At 51.5% G+C, this 15,525-nt stretch overlaps 1 protein-coding gene across 1 annotated transcript in view; it reads left to right on the top strand.

Annotated features, from left to right (window-relative positions):
• Positions 1-12,165: 12,165 nt before the first annotated feature.
• The window catches only part of LOC122929593 (ras and EF-hand domain-containing protein-like), a 58,162-nt gene continuing 54,802 nt past the window's right edge, over positions 12,166-15,525 (top strand). Inside the window, exon 1 of the mRNA XM_044283214.1 lies at positions 12,166-12,762. Within this exon, the coding sequence (XP_044139149.1) occupies positions 12,449-12,762 (314 nt within the window). The 5' untranslated portion in view covers positions 12,166-12,448. The remainder of the gene's footprint in view (positions 12,763-15,525) is intronic.

The raw sequence follows: 15,525 nt of genomic DNA, 5'->3' as shown, positions 1-15,525 counted from the left end.
GTGCTTTCCCTTTCCGCTATTGAGATTCGTCATAAGATCTTAAAGGGAGTCTGTCACCACATTTCAGTATATTAGACCGATCAAATAGGGTTATATGATCCACCCAGAACTTAAAAACGGTACCTTTGTTGTAGAAAACGGAGCCCCAGGCAGCACCTCCTAAACGGCTCATAACCCCGCCCTCCGTGCGCCTCTGCCCGCCCGTTTACTCCCCTCCCCTGTCCTTTTCCACTGCGGCTGTGCGGTCCAAATCGTAGCGGGCGCATGAGCAGTAGGTATTGCGATGCCCTGCCAGGAGCGGGCATCGCATTGCGCATGCGCCCGCTACGATTTGGACCGCACAGCCGCAGTGGAAAAGGACAGGGGAGGGGAGTAAACGGGCGGGCAGAGGCGCACGGAGGGCGGGTTTATGAGCCGTTTAGGAGGTGCTGCCTGGGGCTCCGAGGATTGAGAGACCGCCTTGGGCACTTGAGAGGGCTCATAACATAATCTTATAAGTTCATTTTCGGCTAAAAGAAAAGGCAGTTTTCTACAACAAAGGTACCGTTTTTATGTTCTGGGTGGATCATATAACCCTATTTGATTGGCCTAATATGCTGAAATGTGGTGACAGACTCCCTTTAATAGCAAAGGAAAGCGCATCATTGTCAATGGGGACAAAACTGAACTGAAGGGAACAGAGTGCACAAGAATGCATTCCGTTCCATTTCATTGCGTTCCCATGATGCACACAAAAGCGTTCCAAGCAGTGTTTCTCAGTGCGTCCTGGTATGCGGAGCACTTTTCTCTGACACAAAAGAAAACGGATCCGTCCCCCATTGACTTACAATGGTTTTAGAGACAGATCCGTCATGGCTATTTTAGAGATAATACAACCGGATCCGTTCAACGGATGCAGTTATATTATCATGAGAGAAGCGTTTTTGCTGATCCATTATGGATCCAGCAAAAATGCAGATGTGAAAGTAGCCTAAGCCGTCCATTTCACTTCTATGGGACGGCTCTTTGGTATTCACTGGATGGATTCGAAGGAGCTGTCCCACAGAGGTGAATGACATGGCTTGCTTGTAATTACACCTGCTCACCGCTGTGGTTGCCGGGGGTCGGACCCCCGCGATCTAATATTAATGCCCTTTACTGAGAATAGATCATCAATATAAATAAAGCGGACAACCCCTTTAAATGGAAGCAGTTTGGAACAACTAAGACTATTCCTAGTGCTGGAGGCCCACCAAATTAAGTAATTGGGGAAAAGGGCCTTGGTAAGATGGGTGACCAAGAACCAAATAGTCTAAGTGAGCTCCAAAGATCCTGTGTGCAGATAGGAGAAACTTCCAGAAGGTCAACCATTACTGCAGCATTCCACCAATTTAGGCTTTATGGCAGATTGGCAAGAAAGAAGCCTCTCATTAAGACACAGAAAAGTTTACAAAAAAGCACCTCAAGGACCCTCAGACTGTGAGAAACAAGATTCTCTATTCTGATGAAACTACGATTGAACTTTTTGACCTCAGTTATGGGCGTCATGTCTGGAGGAAACCAGGCAATACTCATCACCTGCTCAATACCATCCTACAGTGAAGCATGGTGGTGGCAGCATCATGTTGGGAGGTTTTTCAGTGGCTGGGACTGGGGAAACTGGTCAGAGTTGAGGTAAAGCTGAATGGAGCAGAGATATTTCTAATGAAAACCTGATCCAGTGTAATCTGGACCTCAGACTGGGACGAAAGTTTACCTTCCAACAAGACAATGACAGGTCTGTGACAGGTCTGTGCGATGAGCCGCACAGACCTGTCACTTACCAGTAGGAGGACCGCCGGCCAGCCACAGACAGCGCAGGTAAGTATAAGCTAAGTAACCATGGCAACCAGGACTGCAGTAGCGTCCTCGCTGCCATGGTAACCGATCGGAGCCCCAGCGATTAAACTGGGACTCTGATCGGAAATGCCGCTCCGCTGCCACCAATGATGGGGGGGAGGGGGGTTGTTAGCCTGTGGCCACTGCCACTAATTCTTTTAATACTGGGGAGGGAGGGGGGGCCGAACTGGCCACCAATGCTTTTAATACTGAGGAGGGAGGGGGGGCGCACTGGCCACTAATGCTTTTAATACTGGGGAGGGAGGGGGGTCTGGCCCCTGCTGCCTGGCAGCACCTGATCAGGGGGCTGAGATCCACACAATTAACCCCTCAGGTGCCGCACGCAGCGTTTTGGTGTCCGCCTCCAGAGCAGAATGGAGGCGGAACGGAGCCAAAATGATGCATTCTGAACGGATACGCATCCATTCAAAATGCATTGGGGCTGAACTGAACCGTTTGGGGCCGCTTGTGAGAGCCTTCAAACGGATCTCACAGGCGGACACCGAAATGTCAGTGTGAAAGTAGCCTAAGTCCTGAGTAAGGCCTCATACACACAACAGTATTTTTTCACGGTCCGCAAAACGGGGTTCCGTTGTTCCGTGATCAGTGTTCGTTTTTTCTTCCGTGTGTCTTCCTTGATTTTTAGAGGATCACCAGACATGAAGGAAAGTTAAAAAAAAGTCGTTTTGGTGTCCGCCTGGCCGTGCAGAGCCAAATGGATCCGTCCTGACTTACAATGTAAGTCAATGGGGACGGATCCGTCTGACGTTGACAAAATATGGTGCAATTGCAAACGGATCCGTCCCCCATTGACTTTCAATGTAAAGTCAGGAGTCCCTATAAGAGTTTTCTCCAATCCGTTGGTATATTTTAACTTGAAGGGTCCCCATCACCATGGGAACGCCTCTATGTTAGAATATACCATATATATATATAGAATATATGTTAGAATATATATCGTGAAAACTCAGATCTGACAGTATATTCTAACACAGAGGCGTTCCCATAGTGATGGGGACGCTTCAAGTTAGAATATCCTAAGAACTGTGTACATGACTGCCCCCTGCTGCCTGGCAGCACCCGATCTCTTACAGGGGGCTGAGATCCGCACAATTAACCCCTCAGGTGCCGCACCTGAGGGGTTAATTGTGCGTATCATAGCCCCCTGTAAGAGATCAGGTGCTGCCAGACAACAGGGGGCAGACCCCCCTCCCTCCCCAGTTTTAAATTCATTGGTGGCCAGTGCGGCCCCCCTCCCTCCCCAGTATTAAACTCATTGGTGGCCAGTGCGGCCCCCCTCCCTCCCCTGTATTACATTCATTGGTGGCCAGTGCGGCCCCCCCTTTCCCCCCCCCCTTAATAAAATCACTCCCCTATCATTGGTGGCAGCGGAGAGTTCCGATCGGAGTCCCAGTTTAATCGCTGGGGCTCTGATCGGTTACCATGGCAACCAGGACGCTACTGCAGTCCTGGCTGCCATGGTTACTTAGCAATTTTAGAAGCATTATACTTACCTGCGCTGTCTGTGACCGGCCGGGCGCTCCTCCTACTGGTAAGTGAAAGGTCTGTATTATAGCACAGACCTGCCACTTACCAGTAGGAGGAGCGCCCGGCTGGCCACAGACAACGCAGGTAAGTATAATGCTTCTAAAATCGCTAAGTAACCATGGCAGCCAGGACTGCAGTAGCGTCCTGGTTGCCATGGTAACCGATCGGAGCCCCAGCGATTAAACTGGGACTCCGATCGGAACTCTCCGCTGCCACCAATGATCGGGGGGGTGATTTTAATTGGGGGGGGGAGGAGAGGCCGCACTGGCCACCAATGAATGTAATACAGGGGAGGGTGGGGGGGCCGCACTGGCCACCAATGAATGTAATACATGGGAGGGAGGGAGCGAGGGGGGGGGCCGCACTGGCCACCAATGAATTTAATACAGGGGAGGGAGGGAGGGGGGCCGCACTGGCCATCAATGAATTTAATACAGGGGAGGGAGGGAGGGGGGCTGCACTGGCCACCAATGGATTTAAAACTGGGGAGGGAGAGGGATCAGCCCCCTGCTGCCTGGCAGCACCTGATCTCTTACAGGGGGCTATGATACGCACAATTAACCCCTCAGGTGCGGCACCTGACGGGTTAATTGTGCGGATCACAGCCCCCTGCAAGAGATCGGGTGCTGCCAGGCAGCAGGGGGCAGTTATGTCCACAGTTCTTAGTATATTCTAACTTGAAGCGTCCCCATCACCATGGGAACGCCTCTGTGTTAGAATATACTGTTGGATCTGAGTTTTCACAATGTGAAAACTCAGATCTGAAAAGCTATTATGCAGACGGATCTGCGGATCCGTCTGTGCGAAAGTAGCCTACGGACACGGATGCGGATGAGAATCTTGTGTGCCTCCGTGTTTTTTCATGGACCCATTGACTGGGTCCGCGAACCGTTGTCCGCGAACCGTTGTCCGTCAAAAAAATAGGTCAGGTCATGTTTTTTTGACGGACAGGAAACACGGATCACGGACGACAAACGGTGCATTTTCTGAGTTTTCAACTGACCCATTTAAAGTCAATGGGTCCGCAGAAAATCACGAAAAACGGAACAACGGACACGGATACACACAACGGTCGTGTGCATGAGGCCTAAAAGGTCTGAATACTTATGTCAATGCAAGATTTTAGTTTTTCCTTTCCAATAAATTAGCAAAGTTTTCTACCATTCTGCTTTCACTTTGTCATTATGGGGTATTGACTGCAGAATGATGGCAAAAAACTGGAATTGTTTTTATTTTAGCATAAGGCGAAACGTAACAAAATGTGAAACAAATGAAAGGATCTGAACTCTGAAGACTTTCTGGATGCACTTTATAATGGCAGTGTCTTCTTTTGTGGCTTTTATGGCCCAGGTCCAGGAAGCTACAGCTTTTTCATGGTTTTCAAGATCCCTGCTTGCAGTGGATAAAAATCTGCCTTGATCATGTGATGATTACACAAGTTTAGTGAGAGCAGGAGCGTACGGCGTCATTGGTTGCTATGACGCCGTGCGCTCCCTGCTGCCGGCACAGTACAGTAATACACTGGTATAGATCATACCAGTGTATTACTGTATTGCGGCGGCAGCAGGGAGCACACGGCGTCATAGCAACCAATGACGCCGTGCGCTCCTGCTTTCAGCAGGAATCCAGGCCGCGGTTCCACGGACCGCTCACGGCCGTGGAAAACGGCCGTGTGCATTCGGCCTTAACCTCCAGTGGAATTCCCCCTTTAAAGCGTGTTTGCATTTTCAGTAACCCGGCTTATTTGTGAGCTGTGCACTTAGAGACGGCACATTCCCCGCACCCTAGATCTGTTTGTCACTAACATAAAGCCTTCCTGTGTTCTCCTTTTTGAGAAAAAGTCTTTGGCCCGGTAGCCTATATGAAGAACAATGTACAGGCACATGAAGACTCCAACTGGTTTTACAATAACGTATGGGGCAGACCTTGTAAACACAGAACACATTCTTTTTATTTCCTAGGACACAGGATCAAAAGGGCAAAATCAAAGTCATCTGAAAAAGGCAATATAGCCATTTAAGCAGCTTCCTATGCTTACTTTATAGTGACATGGCACTGCAAACATCAAAGAGTAAAGAAAATGCAGCAAGCTACTGATGAGTTGTGATTAGTGTCAGTATATACTGTATACAGCCTTTATCACGCACTTCCATATCCTGTGGTGTACCTTCAGCAGCTGATCCTGCTGCTTTCCATGCTTCATGCTGAAATTTTTTCACACAACATCCGTTTTAGTATCTTTAAGGCTAGGTCTACACGACAACATTTGTCGCACCAATGTCGCGCGACAATTTTTATAATAATAGTCTATGGTGTCGCACTGCAACATGCTGCGATGCGACAGTCGCAAAAACTCAATTTGAGATGGATTTTTCTGCGACTGACGCGTCGCAGTATGTCGCATTGCGACACCATAGACTATGATTAGAAAAAATTTAGTAACTCTAATCAGATCACTGTTCTAAAAAGAGTGAATACAGAGATTAAAGGGGTTTTCTTGGATCAGGGAAAGGTCTGCTGTACTGAAATACTTCACAAAGCACTTGAAAAGAGTCACCTTGTTTTTGTGAAAAAAAATTACTTTATTTCTCTCCCTGTAGGCTTTGTTCATATCACTGTTCTGAGGTCTGGCAGGCTGTTCCAGCACAAAGCAGCCTGCCGGATCCTCTACTTCACCGTTGGATTCCCATTGACTGCAATGGGGTCAGGCAGTGATCCAGCCAATTTCCGGTATAAATGCCGGGCTTCGGCTAAACAAAAAACATTGCAAGCAACATTTTTTTGTCAGGCCAAAAGCCGGCACTTGCACTGGATCAGGCTGCTGGATCTCTGAAACAGAGATGTGAACGCAGCCTTATGTCACTGTCCCTCCCCTGACAGAGGTTAGAAGATCTGAGAGCCTGGCTGCACATTAGGTGATCTGACAGCCTATCTGTTTCCACTTCTTGCAGTGTTGTTGTTGGTAACGACCACACCTCTTGTCCCAGATGAAACTTGTGGTCATTACTGCTCCTCTATTTAGTCTGGACTCCCACTTCATACCATGCGGTTTATATTCTCTGCCTGGAGTTGGAAGAGCTGGTGTGTGGTCCTCATCTGAGTTTCTGCTCGTCCATTTTCTATTGAAGATAAGTGAATGTCTCTTGGTATTTTGTTACTCCCATTTGCTTGTGGTTTACTAGGCCTCAGGGAGATGCTGGTTCATTCACTCTCGCACCCCTCCAATCTATCCTCAACTCTGCTGCCCGACTAATCCACCTCTCACCCTATTACTCCTCTGCCTCTCCCCTCTGCCAATCCCTTCACTGGCTCCCCATTGCCCAACGAATTCACTTCAAAGTACTTACAAATACATACAAGGCCGTCCATAACCTGTCCCCTCCCTACATCTCTGAGCTAATTTCCCGATACACCCCCACACGCACTCTCCGATCCTCACAAGACCTCCTTCTCTCCTCTCCTCTTATTGCCTCTTCCCACAATCGACTCCAGGATTTCTCCCGTGCATCCCCCATACTCTGGAACTCGCTACCCCAACATATCAGACTCTCACCTACAGTGGAATCCTTCAAAAGAAACCTGAAAACCCACCTCTTCAGACAAGCCTACAACCAGTGACCCTGCTGCCTCTATACCGCCATGACCAACTTAACCCGCACCTACTGTGTCCTTCTCCCATACCATGTAGATTGTAAGCCCTCACGGGCAGGGCCCTCTCTCCTTCTGTACCAGTTTGTAACTCATTTTGTTTATGATTAGTGCAATTGTCTGTATTATGTATGTGCACCCCTTATCATATGTACAGCGCTATGGAATGAATGGCGCTTAAATAATAAATAATAATAATAATAATAATCTGGGAAGGAACCAGTAGTCTCAGACCCTGTCACTAATCTAACGGCTTTTTAGGGTTGCTAGGGTTTAGGTTTATGGTGTATGAATATTCCCACCTTCAGGATCTATTCATACTAACAGGAGTCAGGGCTAGCTTTAGGGTTTCCTTTGGTGGTCACCGTTTCCCTTTCCCTAGCCTTTAGGCCTAGTTCCTGGTCATTTTCCTTCTGTTGTCATTTTGGTGTTTCCCCCCCCCCTTACAGTGTGACACCTTAGCTGTCTGAGATCAGATTTTTTTTTTTTTCGAGGGACCAGGCAGAGGTGGAGAGACCAGGGGGATTTTCAATGTGATGGGCTGAATAGAACTTGTGATACTTCACTGGTTGTGCTCAACATAGGTGTTAATACTGCAGCAAGCAACGAGTAAGCAAGTGCCCCAGGTGCTGCTACCTACCAATAAGGAGGGACCTTTTCTGAATACCATGTTCTTATTCCTATGGGTCAAACTCTAATCAACTTGGAAGCAAGAAAAAGAGATCGGCGGTGCACTCCTAGGGTAGTGTCTTTTGACATATGTGGTGTTGTTACACGTAAGATGCATTCATCTTTTATGTCAGGGATACTCAACCTGCGGCCCTCCAGCTGTTGCAAAACTACAACTCCCAGCATGCCCTAATTGCTGTAGGCTGTCCAGGCATACAGGGCCACAGGTTGGGTATGCTTGTTTTATGTATATAGTTGTCAGTTGTTGGTCCTTTTCTGGTTCCTTAATGATTTGGCTGTGAGCAGAGGTTCCTATGGTGGTTGAGGAAGCTACTAGCTTAACGAAAATGATGGCTGCCTATATATATATATATAGAGTCTCCAGTGCTGTTGTCAATACAGCTGTGCAGTGAGGCAGGAGAGGTGCTGTGTAAAGGTACCAGAGTGAAGGATGCACTGGAAGGATTGTGTAGGAGCTTTGGCTATGTAGCTTTTTATTTACTACGCATTTTGGTGAACCATTCTCCCTTTCTTCAAGTGTTACAGGAGGACATCTTCACTTTTACAACACCGTGAACATGAAGACGTACTACCTCATTAGTAACCATTGCAACAGATACAAAGATAAATGCACCAGAATTCTGACTTAATTAATACCAAAAAAACTGTCATGCATGCCTTGTGTCCATATCAGACCACAAAGTGACTGCTCTGGGGCCCCAGGGTGGGGGCCTGTGCTTAACGCCTTCTGTTATCACTAAGAGCTAAACCTGCTGGTAGATTACCGGCGCTGGCATAGTGAGGATAAAAGGATAATACATATAAATATACAGGACATACAATGATATTTCCTAATAGCTGGTGGCAGTATCTCTACCTGTACTAGTTGGTGATCGTTCAGTAGTGTGGCCCCGTTGTTCCAAGCAGCGCTGTACAGATCTAGCAGAACGCTTTATGCTCTAACTCACACCTCACGCGCTGCTCCGGCCGGTAGCAAGCACACGCGTGGAGGAAACTGCAGGGATGAGTCCAGGAAGGTCTTCGCTCTCGGTGCCTCCATCAGGATGTCTTCTGTTCAGTCTTTCTGACTTTTGAGGATGGAGATAATACCACAGCATGCTACGGTTTTATCTCCGGCCCAAAAAACTGAACACATGCCGGATCCGGCATTTTTTTTCCATGGGAATGTATTAGTGCCAGATCCGACATTCAAAATACCGGAATGCAGAATCTATCGAAAAAAAAGTGAAAAAATAAATGCCGGATCCGTTTTTCCAGATAGCCCCGGAAAGACGGATCCGGTATTGCAATGCATTTTTTTACTGACTGATCAGGCGTTTTTCAGACTGATCAGGATCCTAATCAGTCTTACAAATGCAATCAGTTTTGCCAGATCCTGTGACGGAACTGCCTGCCGGATCACTGCCGCAAGTGTAAAAAGTGTCCTTAGTAGGAACAGGAGGAGAAAGCTGCTGACAGATACCTCTGGCAACATGCCCAGTCCTTAGATCAGGCATGGCCAACCTGAGGCTCTCCAGCTGTTGTAAAACTACAACTCCCACCATGCCCTGCTGTAGGCTGATAGCTGTAGGCAGCCTGGGCATGCTGGGAGTTGTAGTTTTGCAACAGCTGGAGAGCCTCAGGTTGGCCATCCCTGCCTTAGATGGAAGGCCGCTATACACATAGTTGGTTGGCTGGTGTAGCAGATATACATCTACTGTATGACCAGCTTTAGTTTACACTGTATACATATTAGACGGCTTTAGTAAATCCGCCCCAATATACTCAAAGGATTTAGGTGGTGTGCAGCAATTACATTATATTAGAACCGCACCCTCCCCCCTATAATTTTACTCAACCAAACTTAGATAACAGCCTTATGAAACTGGTCTGAAGTCATCTTCCCATAACATTCCATGGTGATAACTAGATATACATATTTAATTCTGAGTTAGTCATGATGATATAATACCGCTATTAATGATCATTTCATTGTGTCGTCATCTATCCTGCAGTTGAGAATCTGAATGATATGCGCTTAACATGAGCCTCCAGTAGTTGCTGGAGAAAGCAAGTATATAGGTGGAAGAACAATAGATTTTATTTTTCTAGCAAAATAAACTTTTTCTTCCATATCAGACCAGACGAGAGCACCTTAGGTTCTTTTCAGCAATTACATCCAACATCTTGACAAACGTGTTCTGAATACAGGATTTACTTGCTCGTCAGTCATAACAGACACATTCAATTATATGAGTTGCTAAATACTGAATACTTTGCTCTTCCTCCTATGAATAAACCCTAAAAAGTAATAAATGCAAATATCATTTGGGTATTTTTTATTACAATGTATTTATACGGGGACTCAATAAGCATTAGGAACCCTAAAGGACTCCTACTCGTGGAGTTATTATACCCGTTTAGAGCGGGGCTGTAATATTTATTTATTATACTCACTTCTATAGCGCTGACATATTCCACAGACATCATCGTCACTTGCTGTCCCCAATGGGGCTCACACTCTCACCACTGAGCCACCATGCTGCCCATGGGACATTGAAGGTACATCCATAGGAGACAACAACTGTGGAATTCAGCATCAGGTTTCTCCGAAATCCACGGCTGCAAAAACTGACCAAAATTTGCTTTTTTTTTGTAGAATTGCAGCACATCTCCCGCAAAGCAGCGGGTAAAACCTAGAGCAGAAACTGGCGTGGTGTGGACTGAAAACCCGCAGTGCAAGTCCGTTTTTCTGCAGGGTATGGATGAGATTTCTGAAAATCTCCGCCACTTTGTACTTTGAGGGTACGGCCACACACAGTTTTTGGATGAGGTTTTGCCCGCAGGATTTTTTTTGTCAAAGTCAGAAGTGGATTTAAAAGGAATCGGAAATATAAAGGCAGAATTTTTTGCTTCTCTTTTCTGATGGATCCACTTCTGGCATTGGCTGAAAATCCTGCAAGCAAATCCCTGATGAAATGGAGCAGCCCTGCAAATTTGTAAAGAAAGCGGGTGCAAACAGTTCTAGGGATCTGACCAGGGGCATACCTAGAAAAGGCTCAGCCCCCCCCCCCCCCCCCGTTACACAAGACCACCAGCTTTTAGCTCCTCTATGGAGCCATTTTTTATTATCTCTTAAAAACGGCTGCATAGAGGACCTGAAATGTCAGGTGAAACTTGGGCGATTTTGCTCCACTACTAGATTTTTTCCAGAGGTGGGACCCGCACCTATCAGACAATCGGGGCATATCCTAGTGATATGCCCCCATTGTCTAAGATGGGATAACCCCTTTAACTATGCAACTTTAACTTTTTCTGGGTGGTAAAAAACAGCAACACTGCCAGTGAGTTTTTACATCATAAATTTTGCGTCACTCTTTAGCGGTTTTTTTTGCGGATCAGTCATAGATCTGCAAAAACGCTTCCCTTAGGCTAGTTTCACACTAGCGGCAGGGGACTCCGGCGGGTGAACAGCCTGTCGGATCCGTCCTGCCACTAGTTCACGTGTGCCCCCGGACTGCCGCTCCATCCCCATTCCCCATTGACTATAATGGGGGTGGGGGCGGAGTTCCAGCAGCAGCACATGTCAAGAGGAGGCCGGACTAAAAGTACGGAATGCAATCCTTTTAGTCCGGCTGCCTCTCGGCGTGTGCTGCCGCCAAAACTCTGCCCCCATTATAGTCAATGGGGACGGAGCAGCAGTCCGGGGACACACGTGAACTAGCAGCAGGACGGATCCGACAGGCTGTTCACCCACCAGAGTCCCCTGCCGCTAGTGTGAAAGCACCCTTACAATAATGTGAAAGTAGCCATAAACGGAACCTATAAGCTGAATGGCATAACGGTAGTGTGAACCCACACTAGAGCTTTCCCTTTCCGCTATTGAGATCCGTCATAGGATCGCAATAGCAGGGAAAAACGCTTATGTTATTTTCCTATTCATTGTCAATGGGGACAAAACTGAACTGAACGAAACAGAGCGCACCAGAATGCATTCCGTTCGGTTGCGTCCCCATCGTGGACAGAATCTGCAAGCAGCGTTTTCTGTCCGCGATGTGGAGAAAGACGGATTCAACTCACAAGTCAATGGGGACAGATGAGTTTTCTCTGACACTAGAAAACAGATCCGTCCCCCATTGACTTTGAATGGAGACGAGTTTGCGAAGGATCCGTCTTGGGTATAGACATAATACAACCGGATCCGTTCTTAACGGATGCAGACTGTTGCAAAACCGCTGAGGCACCTGAGCAGAGCCTGTTGCTGCTGTGAAATAGGCCGAAAGGGTTAACCCGTGAGGAAGACTAGGTGAGGTGGAGGCTGCGGGATTTCCTCCTGGGAAGCCGCACGGATGGAAGGAGGTATGAGGAACAGGACAGGTTGCGGAGATGTGACTGAGGGAGGAGCGGTGCCTCAGGACAGGTGAGGTGTGCGGGGAGGAGCCGCACGGACCAGGCACTTGTGTGAGGAGGACATAGCGCACTCACTACTCTCCTCACCATGGACGGCCGGCGGGGGCTCGCCTATAGGAATGCGGGGCAGGTGGCGAGCTGAGCGTCTCCTCCGTGTGACATGCTACCGACAGGAGCTCCGACCGGGACTGGTATTATAGGGCAGCAGCGTCCCGTTACTGCAGCTGGTGCCGGGCAGTAATTAGGAGCGTCCTGCTGATGAGGTGCTAGGAGCACCCGCACACCGCCACCCGCCTGTACTGTCCGCCCCGGGCTGATGGGCTCCGAGCAGGACTTCGAGCAGCTCCGGAGCTTGTTCGCCGCCTGCGATGTGAACGGCTCCGGGCTGGTGGAGCTGGATGACTTCACGTCCGTGTGCACGGACCTCGGGCTCCAGCCGCGCCTCGTGCGTCCCCTGTTCCGCAAACTGGATGTGGACGGAGACGGGCTGATAGACTTCCAGGACTTCTGCGCCGGCTTCCAGGAGGTCTCCGAGGTCCTCAACCTGTCCGCTTATCACCAGTCTGAGCCGCCCCCTGCCTGGGAGGAGCTGGAGGGGAGGCTGGGGAACGAGACCCGGCACCTGACCAGGTAACGCCAAGTGTGCACAGCCGCCGCTAACCTTAGCGTTATGTAGTGTGTACAGGACGCGTTATTGTCACCGGAGACATGCCTCCCTCACATACATGTCATTGTCACCTGAGACGTGCCTCCCTCACATACATGTCATTGTCACCTGAGACGTGCCTCCCTCACATACATGTCATTGTCACATACGTGTGGCTGTCGCCGGAGACGTGCCTCCCTCACATACGTGTGGCTGTCGCCGGAGACGTGCCTCCCTCACATACGTGTGGCTGTCGCCGGAGACGTGCCTCCCTCACATACGTGTGGCTGTCGCCGGAGACGTGCCTCCCTCACATACGTGTGGCTGTCGCCGGAGACGTGCCTCCCTCACATACGTGTGGCTGTCGCCGGAGACGTGCCTCCCTCACATACGTGTGGCTGTCGCCGGAGACGTGCCTCCCTCACATACGTGTGGCTGTCGCCGGAGACGTGCCTCCCTCACATACGTGTGGCTGTCGCCGGAGACGTGCCTCCCTCACATACGTGTGGCTGTCGCCGGAGACGTGCCTCCCTCACATACGTGTGGCTGTCGCCGGAGACGTGCCTCCCTCACATACGTGTGGCTGTCGCCGGAGACGTGCCTCCCTCACATACGTGTGGCTGTCGCCGGAGACGTGCCTCCCTCACATACGTGTGGCTGTCGCCGGAGACGTGCCTCCCTCACATACGTGTGGCTGTCGCCGGAGACGTGCCTCCCTCACATACGTGTGGCTGTCGCCGGAGACGTGCCCCCCTCACATACGTGTGGCTGTCGCCGGAGACGTGCCCCCCTCACATACGTGTGGCTGTCGCCGGAGACGTGCCCCCCCTCACATACGTGTGGCTGTCGCCGGAGACGTGCCCCCCCTCACATACGTGTGGCTGTCGCCGGAGACGTGCCCCCCCTCACATACGTGTGGCTGTCGCCGGAGACGTGCCCCCCCTCACATACGTGTGGCTGTCGCCGGAGACGTGCCCCCCCTCACATACGTGTGGCTGTCGCCGGAGACGTGCCCCCCCTCACATACGTGTGGCTGTCGCCGGAGACGTGCCCCCCCTCACATACGTGTGGCTGTCGCCGGAGACGTGCCCCCCCTCACATACGTGTGGCTGTCGCCGGAGACGTGCCCCCCCTCACATACGTGTGGCTGTCGCCGGAGACGTGCCCCCCCTCACATACGTGTGGCTGTCGCCGGAGACGTGCCCCCCCTCACATACGTGTGGCTGTCGCCGGAGACGTGCCCCCCCTCACATACGTGTGGCTGTCGCCGGAGACGTGCCCCCCCTCACATACGTGTGGCTGTCGCCGGAGACGTGCCCCCCCTCACATACGTGTGGCTGTCGCCGGAGACGTGCCCCCCCTCACATACGTGTGGCTGTCGCCGGAGACGTGCCCCCCCTCACATACGTGTGGCTGTCGCCGGAGACGTGCCCCCCCTCACATACGTGTGGCTGTCGCCGGAGACGTGCCCCCCCTCACATACGTGTGGCTGTCGCCGGAGACGTGCCCCCCCTCACATACGTGTGGCTGTCGCCGGAGACGTGCCCCCCCTCACATACGTGTGGCTGTCGCCGGAGACGTGCCCCCCCTCACATACGTGTGGCTGTCGCCGGAGACGTGCCCCCCCTCACATACGTGTGGCTGTCGCCGGAGACGTGCCCCCCTCACATACGTGTGGCTGTCGCCGGAGACGTGCCCCCCCTCACATACGTGTGGCTGTCGCCGGAGACGTGCCCCCCTCACATACGTGTGGCTGTCGCCGGAGACGTGCCCCCCCTCACATACGTGTGGCTGTCGCCGGAGACGTGCCCCCCCTCACATACGTGTGGCTGTCGCCGGAGACGTGCCCCCCCTCACATACGTGTGGCTGTCGCCGGAGACGTGCCCCCCCTCACATACGTGTGGCTGTCGCCGGAGACGTGCCCCCCCTCACATACGTGTGGCTGTCGCCGGAGACGTGCCCCCCCTCACATACGTGTGGCTGTCGCCGGAGACGTGCCCCCCCTCACATACGTGTGGCTGTCGCCGGAGACGTGCCCCCCCTCACATACGTGTGGCTGTCGCCGGAGACGTGCCCCCCCTCACATACGTGTGGCTGTCGCCGGAGACGTGCCCCCCCTCACATACGTGTGGCTGTCGCCGGAGACGTGCCCCCCCTCACATACGTGTGGCTGTCGCCGGAGACGTGCCCCCCCTCACATACGTGTGGCTGTCGCCGGAGACGTGCCCCCCCTCACATACGTGTGGCTGTCGCCGGAGACGTGCCCCCCCTCACATACGTGTGGCTGTCGCCGGAGACGTGCCCCCCCTCACATACGTGTGGCTGTCGCCGGAGACGTGCCCCCCCTCACATACGTGTGGCTGTCGCCGGAGACGTGCCCCCCCTCACATACGTGTGGCTGTCGCCGGAGACGTGCCCCCCCTCACATACGTGTGGCTGTCGCCGGAGACGTGCCCCCCCTCACATACGTGTGGCTGTCGCCGGAGACGTGCCCCCCCTCACATACGTGTGGCTGTCGCCGGAGACGTGCCCCCCCTCACATACGTGTGGCTGTCGCCGGAGACGTGCCCCCCCTCACATACGTGTGGCTGTCGCCGGAGACGTGCCCCCCCTCACATACGTGTGGCTGTCGCCGGAGACGTGCCCCCCCTCACATACGTGTGGCTGTCGCCGGAGACGTGCCCCCCCTCACATACGTGTGGCTGTCGCCGGAGACGTGCCCCCCCTCACATACGTGTGGCTGTCG

Source organism: Bufo gargarizans, chromosome 2 (genome assembly GCF_014858855.1).
Source record: "Bufo gargarizans isolate SCDJY-AF-19 chromosome 2, ASM1485885v1, whole genome shotgun sequence".
Lineage (NCBI taxonomy): Eukaryota > Metazoa > Chordata > Amphibia > Anura > Bufonidae > Bufo > Bufo gargarizans.
This window is presented reverse-complemented; position numbering and strand designations above follow the sequence as displayed.